The 14,067-nt window shown below is 33.8% G+C and overlaps 1 protein-coding gene across 1 annotated transcript; it reads right to left on the bottom strand.

The window, feature by feature from the left end:
- Positions 1-4,106: 4,106 nt before the first annotated feature.
- On the bottom strand, positions 4,107-6,618 carry LOC127878904 (uncharacterized). The gene is made up of 2 exons (XM_052425438.1): positions 6,493-6,618; positions 4,107-5,294 (listed from the first exon to the last, which is right to left on the bottom strand). The coding sequence occupies exons 1-2, from the start codon at positions 6,520-6,522 to the stop codon at positions 4,320-4,322; spliced, it is 1,005 nt and encodes a 334-aa protein (XP_052281398.1). The 5' UTR covers positions 6,523-6,618; the 3' UTR covers positions 4,107-4,319.
- Positions 6,619-14,067: the final 7,449 nt, after the last annotated feature.

The following is a 14,067-nucleotide window of genomic DNA, read 5'->3' on the forward strand; positions in this document are numbered from 1 at the left end:
ATAAAAATCACAATGACATCGAATATTTTGTCAATACGAATATTCGTGTCAAACTAATGCATAGACGTTACTGTAAGACGTTGCTAACTACCATGTGATAAGTTGAGTTCAGAATAATACTATCGTGAAACACTTCGTGTATACAACTATCGACATACAAATTGCCATTATAATACACAATAGTGAGTCAATCAATTCCGGTTTCCGCCGGATTGTCCAGATACATGAACAACGGGCTGACGGGCGTTTGGGCGGGCATTATGTATTATTTTCATATTTTCTAATGTTCGTCTCTGCAATCTCATCAAATTTACACATATTTTTCTTTGAGAGTTGTCTTCCATACACGTGCATATGATTCTGCATCACTCATGCAATAACCGGCATAGCTAAAAACAGAAATGTGTATAAACACCTATTCTGCTGACCCAACGGTTATATTTTTACATAATTTCTTACAATTGTTTAAAAGGTTGATCTCTTCCAAAGTTATTCACGAATTGCTGCTCGATTCAACAAAATGGCCACTGGAGCTTAACTATAATATGTATTACAGTTCATGGCCTATCTTAAAGATATTTCTTTTATACCTAATGATAAAATATGACATTTCTTCAGTGAACTAACAGTAGTGAAAAAAAAACAAATTGTTATTTTCACTGGTGAAAATAGCACATTTTCGGAACTCCTCTTTCTATGTTTAGATTATCATAAATAATTGTATGTATATTTTCTATGATCACGAGTGAATTAAAATCGACATTCCACCGAATCCAACAAATTTTCTTTTTATTGTATGCTTTTTCGCCGTTTTTTTTAAATTGTAAGAGTTTTACTGGAGAATTTCGCTGGTATAATGACGTCATTTCGTCACACTAATGACGTCATGTTGTGTTTTGAAATGTATTGGCACGCCACGGGAGAAACTCCGAGAAAGGTTTACTTTTCAGCGAATGGGAAACAGTTGTAAATTATTTTCTTGAAAAGGAGGCATAAAAGAAACAGAAAATGTGTTCATGTCAGTGTAAGATCGTTAAGCTCTGCAGGCTTTAACATTTCATTCGTGATCATAGAAAAATAATATTTTCACTCGTGGCGCATATAATGTTCTATCATCACTCGTGAAATAACAAACGAACTTACACTGACATGAACAAATATCCTCTATTTCTTAATGTTCACAAATGTTACTTTGACGATCTTCAACCGAACCTGCACTAATGGTTCCACTTCCCATATAAATATGACCGCCATAGGTATATACGTAAGATGTACATTGCATGTTTTTTTTTAAATGGAAATCTTAAAAAAATAACGAACAATGTTCAACCGACTTACATACCCTTATGTTGTGCTATGCTTGTGGAAACAAATTTATATTTTCATATACATAACGAATTATAATGTATAAGAAATCCGCGATGAAAACGGAACGTGCCTAGTTCTTCATACGATATAGTATTGTTGTAACTACGATCTGCTGAGTCGTTCCGTAAACTTACTTATTGATCCCATCAGTTCTTTAGTCGTTTCCATGAGTTAGTAATATCGTAATTACGACTTATAACGTATGTCTCATGAACATATGTAGTTTCAACGAATTACTTAGTCGATCCCTCGGAACAGTAAATCGATCGTGCGTACGAGTTAGTTAATGGGTTGAATAATTTCTGTGTCACGAATATTTAAAACTAATATGTTTATGTATATGTCGATATTTCCGGCTATGGATTGAGTAGAAACTGCATGTATGCAGTTAATTCCAGGTTTGTTGTTAATATACCGGGTCAATGCGTGTGTTGAAAGTTATTTTTGTTTTATAATAACGGATTTTGACTGTCGTTGAAAAGTTGCACATTCGCACGTGAATAGCTTCACAATATTATATGTCCGTCCATTTCACCGCACATTCGATTGGTTGCGAATCTGTGCAGCTTAAGGCTGTGTTGTTAGTATTCGCCGCAGCGAATAAGCATAAATCCATGCTCATTGTATATTTCTGTCTTTTGCATTCGAAGTTTTCCATGTATCGCTAATAATAATTTTTTATGCAATCATCTTGCAAGGTGTTTGTCCTTGAACTTGAAACCTTCCCATGACATTCGTTTAGATTTAAGCGAGTATATAGTTTTCATATTGAGCTCTTTGAAATGCCTGCAGAGCTAAACGTAAATTGCGTAAACATGTGTGCATTACAATTAAATATACGCATATTCGATTAAAATATATATGTTTAAAATGAAATACAATCACCTGATTAAATAATTTCATACATTTGAGAAAAATAATAAAAAGAACAAAAAATCACGTTATCTAATTGTCATTTTACGATGAACATGAATGATATAACGATTTTAATTATTGCAATTACTCTACTTATTACCCGGTATGGACATAAGGCTCATCCCACCAGTTTCCTATTTAATATAACAGTTGTCTTTTGCCGTAACGCAATAAAATAAGTAATCGAACGTACCAAAAATAACAGCTTTAGTAAGAAATATATTTAAACCTTCATGGGAACAAAATTTAAAAACTTTAAACGTTGCCATTTATCGCAAATCACTAACAGTATCTGGACTGTCATGTCAATAATTTTATTGATATGTATGAATCTACTTATATATCGTCGAACAGATTCAGAATGTCTCGGCATTCAAATAAGACCCAGTCGTCTTAAAATGATAGTTATTGGTGTTTACGTCTTTTATATTTATTGTGTTATAAATCTAAACTGATTCAGTAAATATTAAACAAACTTTGATTCAAATAGAATTTACACGCATGATACATTTTTGACGATGTTGCGAAGCAGCTCGTCTAAGTTATCATACCATGAAAAAATTCTTCACAATGGCGACCTATGTAAAAGACCGAGCCAGTCCGATTGAGATAGCTCGATATTTCTAATCGGCATACCTCGCTGATTATCATTGATAAAGGTATAGGAAATTCAGCTATAAATAGGACAGCATATTCTGGGAAAAAGATTTAATAATAGTTTGAAAACGTTAATTTTAAATCAGTTATATTCAATCTATTATATGTTTATAGATCAATTAATCAACTATGCATTTTCTGTATTGTATTTGACATTTGTCGTGATTCAGTAAATAAATTGCGAATTAAAACGTGTATAATTAACTTTCAACGCGATCATGAGTGTAAAGAAAACGAATTATTTCAAACCTGCTATTTGTAAACGTTGTAGCGACTATGGTATATAAACAGCACAATAACCGTATGACATTTGTGAAACTCGCTCTTATGCGTGCTTTCTCATTTTGCATATTTTAATAAACTTTTCAAACATAAATTACAGAGCCACATCAGTGCACATACTATGTTTGATAATTCATTCGTTTGTTGGATATTGTTTGCTGTTTTAAACACATATTAGGTCATATCGCGGAGATTTAGTTAATCTTACCATGTGTTTATGGGCGAACTCACGTATTCAAGTGCTCTTACGACTATGTGCTCATACCTACTTTCGGGAATCATCATGAAATTATTGCCGTACTTAACGAACAAACATGCCTAAGCTTATTTAAATTTGAGAGAAAAAAAAATAATCAAAAGAGAAAAATTATATGTTCATGCACATGGGCATGTGAAATCACGTCCGTACACATAACATCATTAACTTAGGAAAGGAAACAACGAAATATAAAGTTTGGTATGATATACATGTGAACTTAAAGAGCATGGTGTAATTAAAGAGCTTGTCAAGTTTTGAATTTATATGCTAACCCATATATGTTTTACTGTAGCAGAACGTTTTTTAAAGATAAGTGGTACAGTAAATACACGTCAAATATCCTTTTAAAGATATTTCTTGTTTAATTTGATCGAGAATGTAACCCGCCTCCCAGTTTCGCTGAATGGATCAAGTTCCCTAGCCCGGGTCCCGACGGGTACTACTTTCCCAGTGCCCCCATTTTTTTCGTACCGTACATTTTTCGTACCCAATTTTTTCCTACCAAATTTTTTTTTCGTACTCAATTTTTTTTGGCATAATTTTTGTACCCAAATTTTTCGTACCCATTATTTTCCTACCCAAAATTTTCGTACGCACATACACAATTGTGGTGATGTAGATAAACTTAAATAGATAAACTTTTATATCAATCCTCTTCAAAAGCATCGTCACACGAGTACTGTCAGTACTTTGATTTAATTCTAATGCGTGATAGCACGTATACAATCGAGCAAGCTGATAAACTGAATCATCGCCGCATATATTAGAACAAATAATTGTGCTTTATAATATTTCAGCCATTAAAAAAACAGGAATAAAACATGCAAACAAATCGGTATCAATTCTCTTCGTACATTGAAGACAACAGTCCCCTGTGTGCGCCGTGACGACGCTTTTTGTATAGCACGGCTACCGTGACACCGAGCACAATCAAAGAAGGAAGTCCCATGGTCAGACCCATCGCTATGGGCCAGAATGTATCATGGGAGTTACGGTCATCAGCTTTTGAACTCAAGAAATTGTTTGTAATGTTTGTGTTTAATATTGTTGAGTTAAACAATTCAGTCAAGCTAGAGTTGGTAACCTCAGGTACGGCTGTTTTTGTCACTGGTAATTCTGGGGTATGAGATATTGACACCGACACTGTGCTTTTGTTTGCTGATATTGACGTGTTTTTAGCAGAAGATGTTTCCGAAAATTTTGTAGATGGTTCTGTGGATGGCATAATGACCGTCGTTGTTGTTGTGGGTTTAACAGTTGTTAAAGTACTTCCAGATGTAGGCGAATCTGTTGCGTGTTTTGAATGCGTTTGTGTCGATGGTACTGCTGTTGATGTTAGTTTACTAGTTGGCTTTTCTGTCACCGCTTTTGTAGACAATGTCGTTAGATTTGCTGGCTTGGTAGCTTCTGGTGTTGTTATTGGTATCGTTGTTGTTTGTGCTACTGTAGAAGAAAAACGTGTAGTCAGTATCGTTGTTGCTGATGACGTTGCTGTTGTAGTTAGTGTATTTGTCGACGGCTTGTTTCTAGTTTGAGGACCTACCGTTTTCTGTGCTGTCGCATTCACAACTGCAGTTACAGTGGTCGTGTCGTCGTCCATATTTTCAGTTACATTGCTTGTTTCGTTCACCACTCCAGACGAAGGAAAAAATATCGGAGGTACCTGTGGATTCTGTTCTTTTGCTGCGTCCTCATTATCTGCGACACCTCCCGTGTCGTTGTTCGCCGATTGTTTTAAAGGAATAACGATGTTGTTGTTAAGTACGGCTGCGGGTCGAATTCCAGTCAGAACCGCCAGTAATATAAGCACGATCTGAAGAGCGCAAATGTTTACGTAAATTTCGCATGCAAAGAAATCATTCGCACGAGGAACGTAAAAAGAGATCTTATTCATATGTAAATTATTCAAACAATAAACATTCTCAATGTTATTATCTGTAGGTATCCTGTCAAAATTCGAAAAAAGGAAAACAATAAATAACTGTAATCATGGGCATGGGACATAGATTGTCGATTTATTACTCATGATACAAAAATAAATTTACATTACTGATGACTACGGCCTTTTAAATGATACATTAATATCTGTGACGTCAATACAAGTAGTTTGACACTGATGAGCGCAGTCACCAAGACAGTAACCATGACCACTCAGCTACTGCCATTTAATATCATGCGTTTTAAATAGTTCGTCTTTAAATTAAAAACACAGCGCAAAACGAATTCGCATTACAGACAAATAAGGTTTTCGTGAGTTATGAAAAACTAATTGAGACGCGTTCTGAGAAAACTGGGCTTAATGTATGTGCGTAGAGTGTCATACCAGATTAGCCTGTGCAGTCCGCACAGGCTAATCAGGGACGACACTTTCCGCCTAAACTTGATTATCGGTAAGGAGGGACTGTCTTGAAACTAAAAATACTATAAAAGCGGAAAGTGCCGTCCCTGATTAGCAGGCTAATCTGGGACGACACTTTACGCACATGCATTAAGCCCAGTTTTCTCAGAACACGACTCCTATGTATGTTTGTAAAAATAACTACACGATTAATTACTGCTTTTATTTTGATGAAGGTACGAATAAGTTAATAAGGAAAATATGCCGTTAATGTTATTTCATTTTAATGCTTTAATTAAATACTTGTTTAAAGGAGATTCACATTGCGATCATTGTATGGCGTTCAGTTGTATCCTTGCTTCAATGTTATTTACAAGTAATAAACGTGGGTTTTGATTTTTTAAATAGCTATTATATACTATAAAGTACACACATTAGACGTTCCCTTGACACATAATACAAAATTCCAGACGGGTTTTTGTTATTAATTCTTTAAGCGATATTATATTTTGCTCAATATGTGCGCTTCGAGCACAATATGTCCAATATCAAGTCATTTAATTTAATATGAATGCATAGCCACTTATTTCTATTCCACTTTTGTCTGATTATTTTACAAATTAATACAATTATTAGAATATAAAACCTATGATTAAATCCAAAGAACACTCACTATCTGTTCGTATGTCCATTTCGTTTTCATTGCCTTTTCGTTTTATGTCAGACAATTATACCGTACAATTTTTTAAGACGTTGAGTATCTAAACACAGCTTTTAAATTATCAAACTAACTTGTTTGGGTGCAATTCATTTAAGCTCGTAATCATCAAACTGTAATCAAAGCGCGTGATGTGAGGCCCGTCTGTACGACCATTCATGTCCTAATTAATGATGTTTTAGAACTTGAGTGTTTCATCATTTCTAAATGGTTGAGACTACAGTAAACTGCACAATCAATAAAATAAAATAATGTTTTAGTTTTCGGAAAAATAATTTTACGCGTTTTATTGAAATAATTTGAAACGAATAATCTGGAATATTGTTAATGTTAATAATATTTCATATAACTTTTTATAATTAAGTATCGTGTTGTCTTTGTGAGTATTGATTTTTGCCTCACTTAACCGATAAAGAGCATTTTAGTTTATTAAGATCACTAAACGAATTATTTTTTATGCATTAAAAAGATATTAAGGGCATTTTCACTGTTGAATTGAGCTGAAAAGAATTATCAGGTCAAAAGAGTTAGTTTAAATGTGATTACTGACCAATTATCTGCAACTCATCTTGCTACCAGTTGTTTATTAAAAATATTTTATATTCGATATTCTTACGTGATCCACCCAGTCCTCTAAGCCGAAATTATCCGTAAAACAAATTTGTGTCTTTGTGTCGTATGAACGAATCTGCACTAAAATTAAATTTAGGTTCACATCGTACATGCTTGATCAGTTGTCAAACCAAAGTACGGTTGATATTCAAATGCATTATTATTCTCTTTCCGGGTTATTGTTTCAGTGTGTTGATGCTGCATTAATAATTATAAGTGTATATGAAGTGAAAACATTAAAAATAAACAACGGTTGCGATAGACACCTATAAACTGTTAGATGCCCATAATATCACTTTAAAACACCGCTAGTTAAGTGCAATGAAAACGGCTTTTTTTATTTGTTTCATATAATTTATGTTTGCTAAAATATTAAGATACATAACGTTCTTATTTATACGTGGGCTAATGTTAACATTTTGATGATAACGTCACAAACAGAGAAAAAGACGCTGTTGGTAGTGATGATCATTACGGTGATCATGATAATTGTAATGATGATTGTGATAAAAAAATATTATTTGCGATGGTGATGATGATAATGAATATGATAATGATGATAGTAATGATAATGATGAAAATGTTAATTAAAATATACTATACAGTACATGATTTTAGATGGTGAATACAATTATAAATAAAACAGTAGTTTAATATCGAATATCATGTTTTCTTTCGTTCAACTGGGCCTACGCTGGAATGTAGTCAGTAAAGTGTTGGCGAAACTGAGGGCTCAACATCCTGCAGATTCCGCAATCTCGAAGCAGGCCCACATTCCCTTATCTATGTATACTTTCCCTACGCCGTGTCGTGTTGTGGTGATGCATAGTAAAGTTGTGAAAGTGCGATAATAAGTTATCTAAATTAACTTTCAATTAACTTGCAATTACTGTTTACCTTTGGCGATCATCCGTTTATAGTTGGATGCGCATGTCGTGTTGCCACGCACAGGCACGGACACCGGTAAATAAACAATGATGTCATCAGAAAAAAATGTAAATATGATCCTACTATGTGTTTCTTAAATAATAAAAGACGTAAGTTATTGTAAGTTGGGGAAAAAAGCATGTTGGACTAATATGCAAGAATATAATCGTTGAGAACATAAACAACGGCTTTATACCCATTATATTTCTTTTACAAATATAAAATTATAACAATTATATTATTTCAAGGCAAAGAATATTACCATTTGCTTTACATTGATATTTGTTCATCATTTTCCGTTACAACATACTATGTCTTTATATTACAAAAAATATATGTTAAATTGAAAAGGTAGTTTGTTGTTTCAATAATTTTGCTTAATTATCGATAACTAAACTTATTCGAATATGTCTCAGATCGTATAGAAATGTACGATCGTTTTTACAAATTTTTCCTTTTAAATGATCAATGAAATCGTGCATACTAAAGAATATTATTAAATGCATTCGTTGAAGCCCTTCCCTTGCATTATGATTTAATGTTGCGGTTTGAGTTGTGTTATGTGGGCGTCGCTTGTATTGCGCAGCGTTCATACACCTGTCTTGAAGGTGCAGTTTAAAATAAATTGGACTACAACACCTATACAATTAATCATCGTATTCAAAGAAACGATACTAACGGGCGCGTCAATTATACTACTTTAAAGCACTACATGTGAATGTTGTGGCATTTGACAAATTTGGCTTTTACTAAATTGTGTGCTATGCGATTGATAGGCTACACATTTTGTCAACTGAAAATACCAGTGTTAGGTTACCTAGCTACATTTGTGTATCTTCAGTCAATAGTAAGCGTAAAAGAAAATTATGTTGTGGTACATTAACAGAACTTATATAGATAGAGAGGTTGTAAGATTGTTGCAAGTTTATTTTGGTAAACTTGGATGTCAATTAAATTAACACAAGTACAAACCATCGATTATCCACATTGTCTTTAATTGGATGTAACTGTAACAAAACCAGTATTAATACGTGAAGCAATAAATAAAAGAGAAACACCTGACACCCAATTAAATATTTCGGGGTTGGAACATGCCTTAGTTAAGGTCGCGTAAGACGAAACAAACAGAATTTTAACGTCTCAATTTGTACGTTCTCATATATAAGAGATATAGTCACTTTAAACAGTTGCCGTGTTAAGAATATCAGCTCGTTTAAATGTATTTCCAGTACCTTGAAAATACACCAAAGAATGCAGAAGTGCTTTAATATCAATGAGCATTATGATATGAATACATGTATGCTGATATAATCACCAAAAACAATTTGAAACTCACACTTTCGCTTTCGATTATTGAATTTCAAGGGTGTATACAATTTAAGGTTCATGGAATTAATCTTAAAGGTACGTAAACTGAGTAAATAAATTGTGGTATAATTATTTAATTTACTTTCATTATCAAATAAGGATTAAATATTGAGATATAAATCTAGAGACCCACATTGTAGTTTATAAATGATAAATCATGAATCCACTGGGAATGAACAAAAACTGTCACGTGACCCCAAAAGTCAACATTAGTAGGTGTTCTTTGAAGGAAAAGAGCCGCATCAGGTAGTTTTTTTTCCAATATTTTGCTGATCGTCATCTGGCTTTCGTACGACCTAGTGCAGGCAATAAGGCATGTATAAAGCTTGAGATCGGTGTATCACGCGTTGTGTGTGTTGCTCTGGTTTTCGAGAACACTTCGACACAAATTTCAATAGACCCTTTTCAAAATAAGCCGAAATTGATGAGAGGTCGAAGTCACGTTACTCGCAGAATTCAAGAACGAGGCTGAACGTGTATCCATTGCTAAAGGTGCTACGCAATGCCGCATCTGATTTCAATCATTTATTCTTTTTTAACATTCGGCCACGTAATAATATTGTCAACACAAGATGAGATTGTCAGAATTAGCAGTAATATATAATTCCAATCTTAAGAGTGTATGCATTAAATAAATGTTCTTGATTAAAGTAGTTGTTTTATTCAATTGTTTGCACACAGTTTAACACTCTTTGTTTGAGCATATTATTCGCGGCGGATCGATCAATAATCTTGTTTATTGATACATATGTGGTTTTATTGCCTCCGTGTTCAGCACAAACCCAATTATATCGTTGTGATCAGATAGTGTGCTGTCAAATACTTAATAACAACACGTTGTCATAAACCACGCGAAGCAGATGTCTGGTTAATACACAAAATGTATGATACCTACATGTCTTCTCCTGGTAGAAGTATTGCGTAGTCATTTCTAGGACTAATTTACGCCGAATACTCAAATTGAAAGTAATGTGTTTGTCAGAAACAAAATACTGTATAGACATTAGCCATTTTAATCATAATTATAACGTGAATGCCGGACATTCGTTCCTACGTTATTTTGACAACACGGACACTCGTTCGTTAGTTATTTTGATATTCCGGACAATAATTCCTACATTATTTTGACAACCCGAACATTGGTTCTTACTTAATTGCTATCCTGTTCATTATTATCACATTTTATCCAAATTAATATTTTTTAACCGTTTTTTTTATTGTCTTTATTTTAAAAAGTGTGATATTTTTCATATTTGCATCATATTTTTTTTATTCAGTTTTAAGAATTGTTCGTGAGCATGAGCATTCTAACGTTAAAAATTATTGAAATATATCGACTTACACTGATATCTGTAATTAGCGAAACCTTGCGGTAATTGGGGAGACTTTAACTGCATGGTCACCGTATTGTAGACTAAGACATGTGTTTCTTGGCGTACGAGTGACCCTCGAAGCATAACACAGGCCAGGGACCTATACAAACAAAGGGATGAGACACTCACTGAACCGAAGAACAAGCTAACGCGTTGTTGCGCAAAAGGGAAACGAGACTTGCGACCCAACGAGACTTCGCGCTTCGAGGCAAATTTTCACAGCCGCCATTTTGACAAAGCGAGACCGTGACAAAGCAATCGAGAAAGAATAAGAGTACAAAATAACCAAGTGTTGCCAACACAGAAGTATTTATTGCAAAGGTTTGTTGAGTTTGATACATCTTATTGTTACATTTGTTTTCGACTATGCTTTGTATTTACTTATAAAACAACGGTGGGTATTTTCACCAAATCATGCGTATCATTGTTTACACTTCCATAATCCGAGAAACGTGTGTCGAGGCTTTGTTTGTATAGGTCCCTGCACAGGCTGACCGCGTTTGTTCGTTAGAAGTTCCATGTTGAACTTGAATATGAAGGAATGGCCCATATATATATATATATATATATTGGGTTCACAGTTAAAGTATTGAACCAATGTTCGGATGTATAAGAATATGTAGAAGCGAATGTCTGGATCGTAAAAATTATGTAGGAACTTATCTTCGGACTGTCACAATAATGTACGAACAATTGTCCGGGTTGTCAAAATAAAGTTGGAACGAATGTCCTGGTAGTCAAAACAACGTAGGTACGAATGTCTGCTTTGTTTTAATTAGCGTAAGAATTTGTCCGTGGGAACGAAAGTCCGGATACCTATTAAAGCGCTTTATATATATGCGTTTAAAATATTTAAAAAATGTAATGCTAAACATTTTACGTATTTAGCGGGTACCGGTAAAAGAAAACTCCGTCATTAAGTAGGGTCTAGTCCTACAAATAGTGTATGCTAGTGAATGGAACAACATTATCAAAACAAAAGTTATCGTTGACCACAACGGGGTTAAATAATGTTTCCGAAAAATACAAAGATTAGAGATTTATTGTACATATTTGTAACTTATAATCACGTATAAAGAGTTATAAATATGCATGCATGGACAGTTCAGTCTGCACCACGTTCGTGTTTTTTTTCACTTGCCTATAGAATTCTTTAATAGTGTCATTTACTGTAAAAGAAAATTTATTCAATTAGAACAAAATTAACATAACATTTAAATTGTGTCATGTACTTTGCTTTTTATGGTGCTTTGTCCTCTGGTCATTCAACACACCTCTTACACGTTCGATCGTTCATTAAAAATAACACTTAAAATTGTGTCATGTACTTTGCTTTTTATAGTGCTTTGTCTTCTGGTCATTCAACACACCTCCTACACATTTGACTTACTTTTAAAGGCTTCATTTGCATCTTGTGCAAATTGAACTGTCTTTGCATGTATATTGCAAACGGCAGTTGACGAATATATCCAGGCATTCCTTCTATATGCACACCTATTACTATGTTTACTAATATAATGACATTTACTTTAACAAGTATTGCATTTCTGTTAAAAAGAGATTTAGAACCAGGATAGTATTTATTACCACGCACACATAAGATTTGCAACTGTGCTGTACGAAAAGTTAAAAGGCTCCTTTGAAATAGGACGTTTATGAACGAAAATGGTAAATGAGCTAGACGCGCGTGTGTGTGTGTGTTGTACGTGTAAATTTTCTCAATTGTGGTCGTCAGCTATTATAGATAATAAATATATGCTATGCAATGGTTTCATGACATTTTACTTGCGACTTTTTTTAAAGTTATAAATCTTATTCAGTTTGAATGGCTAATTGTAACAAGAAATAATTATCCCGCAAAAATTATCTTTTTAAAAACTATCCAAGGTCTATATCTTGAATTAATTTGTTTACATTATACATAAGCTGTGTTAAGTTTCTTAACACGATGCATAGTTTTTATTTGGTATATTTAACCTGTTTTTAGATATGTCATATGTGTGTCTTTTTTTGCGGAGACGCCCTCAAAACCAAGCGGGATTTAAAACTGCACGATGACAGGCACATCGGCTTGTCCAAATATTCATGTTGTGAGAAGCTATTTAGTAGAAAAGAGGCCCTTACCAGACACATGCGAGTATTTGTTAAGTAAATAGAAAGAAGTATTAACTGACATCTTTAATAACTATCGGAACAATATTCATTTTCATACTAATTCATTTAACAATCCCTTAATTAAAGGGACTTTGTCAGTGTAGGACTCTAACAACTCTGAAATGAAGAATATACTATGTGTAAATAATACATGTTTATCATCAAAATATTTCGTGTGAAACGTATCACGGCATTTTAAGATGAAATAGTTAACACTACTATTTTGTTTGTTAAATTATAATGTTTAATATTCTGTATAACATGAACAGTTGAGTAGAAAAAGTAATTCGATATTTCTTCATTTGAGCCCGAAGTCGTGAGCTTGATCCCCGCTTTGGGTTTTAATTCTTTAAACATGTTATTGATTTGCTTTATCTTCTGACAAATGTTTTAATGCCAAAAAAAAACAACTTAAATTCATTTTACGAACATATTAAAGCATTACCAAATAAACAAACACATGTTAAGCTATTTGTGCCTTTGAGTTCACAAGATTCAAATGCAGATGGAAATGCGTATCGTTTAAAATATACATGTTCCTTTCAAATTAGAACGTATGTAATAGTATCTACATTGGTGAACTAATTTTTTATGGTGCAGTGTGCATTGGAACACGCGACAACATGTGTTGTTCAGAATTTGCCACCAAAACAGATTTGACAAAACACCGAAGAAGAGGAATCAGCCGTAAGACACAAGTGTAATGTGTGGCGCTGGATTGCGTGAAAGGTTGGACTTACAGGCTCATTCATAGTGATGAGAAAAGGCAAAAATGTGACAAATGTGGGGAGTCGTACAGACACAGAAGTAGTCTTTTGAAACACAAGGACAAATAATGCCAATTACATTTGCATATTATTCAGATTTGATCAAGATGTTGCACGCTATTTTTGTTATTTAGTTCCGTTTTGTTTTCAAGTATCATTTTCCATTGTTACCAGTATTACATTTTACAGTTAATATGATCTCACCTTGTTTTGTTTTTTTCCTTCCAAAGGAGGAGGTATAATGTTTATCTATCCGAAGGCGGAGGGACACTATTTTAGCGTTGTCCGTCTGTTCTTCCGTCAAACTTTCCCGACAAGAGATGTTTTAC

The sequence above is a fragment of the Dreissena polymorpha genome, chromosome 4 (assembly GCF_020536995.1).
Source record: "Dreissena polymorpha isolate Duluth1 chromosome 4, UMN_Dpol_1.0, whole genome shotgun sequence".
Taxonomy (NCBI): domain Eukaryota; kingdom Metazoa; phylum Mollusca; class Bivalvia; order Myida; family Dreissenidae; genus Dreissena; species Dreissena polymorpha.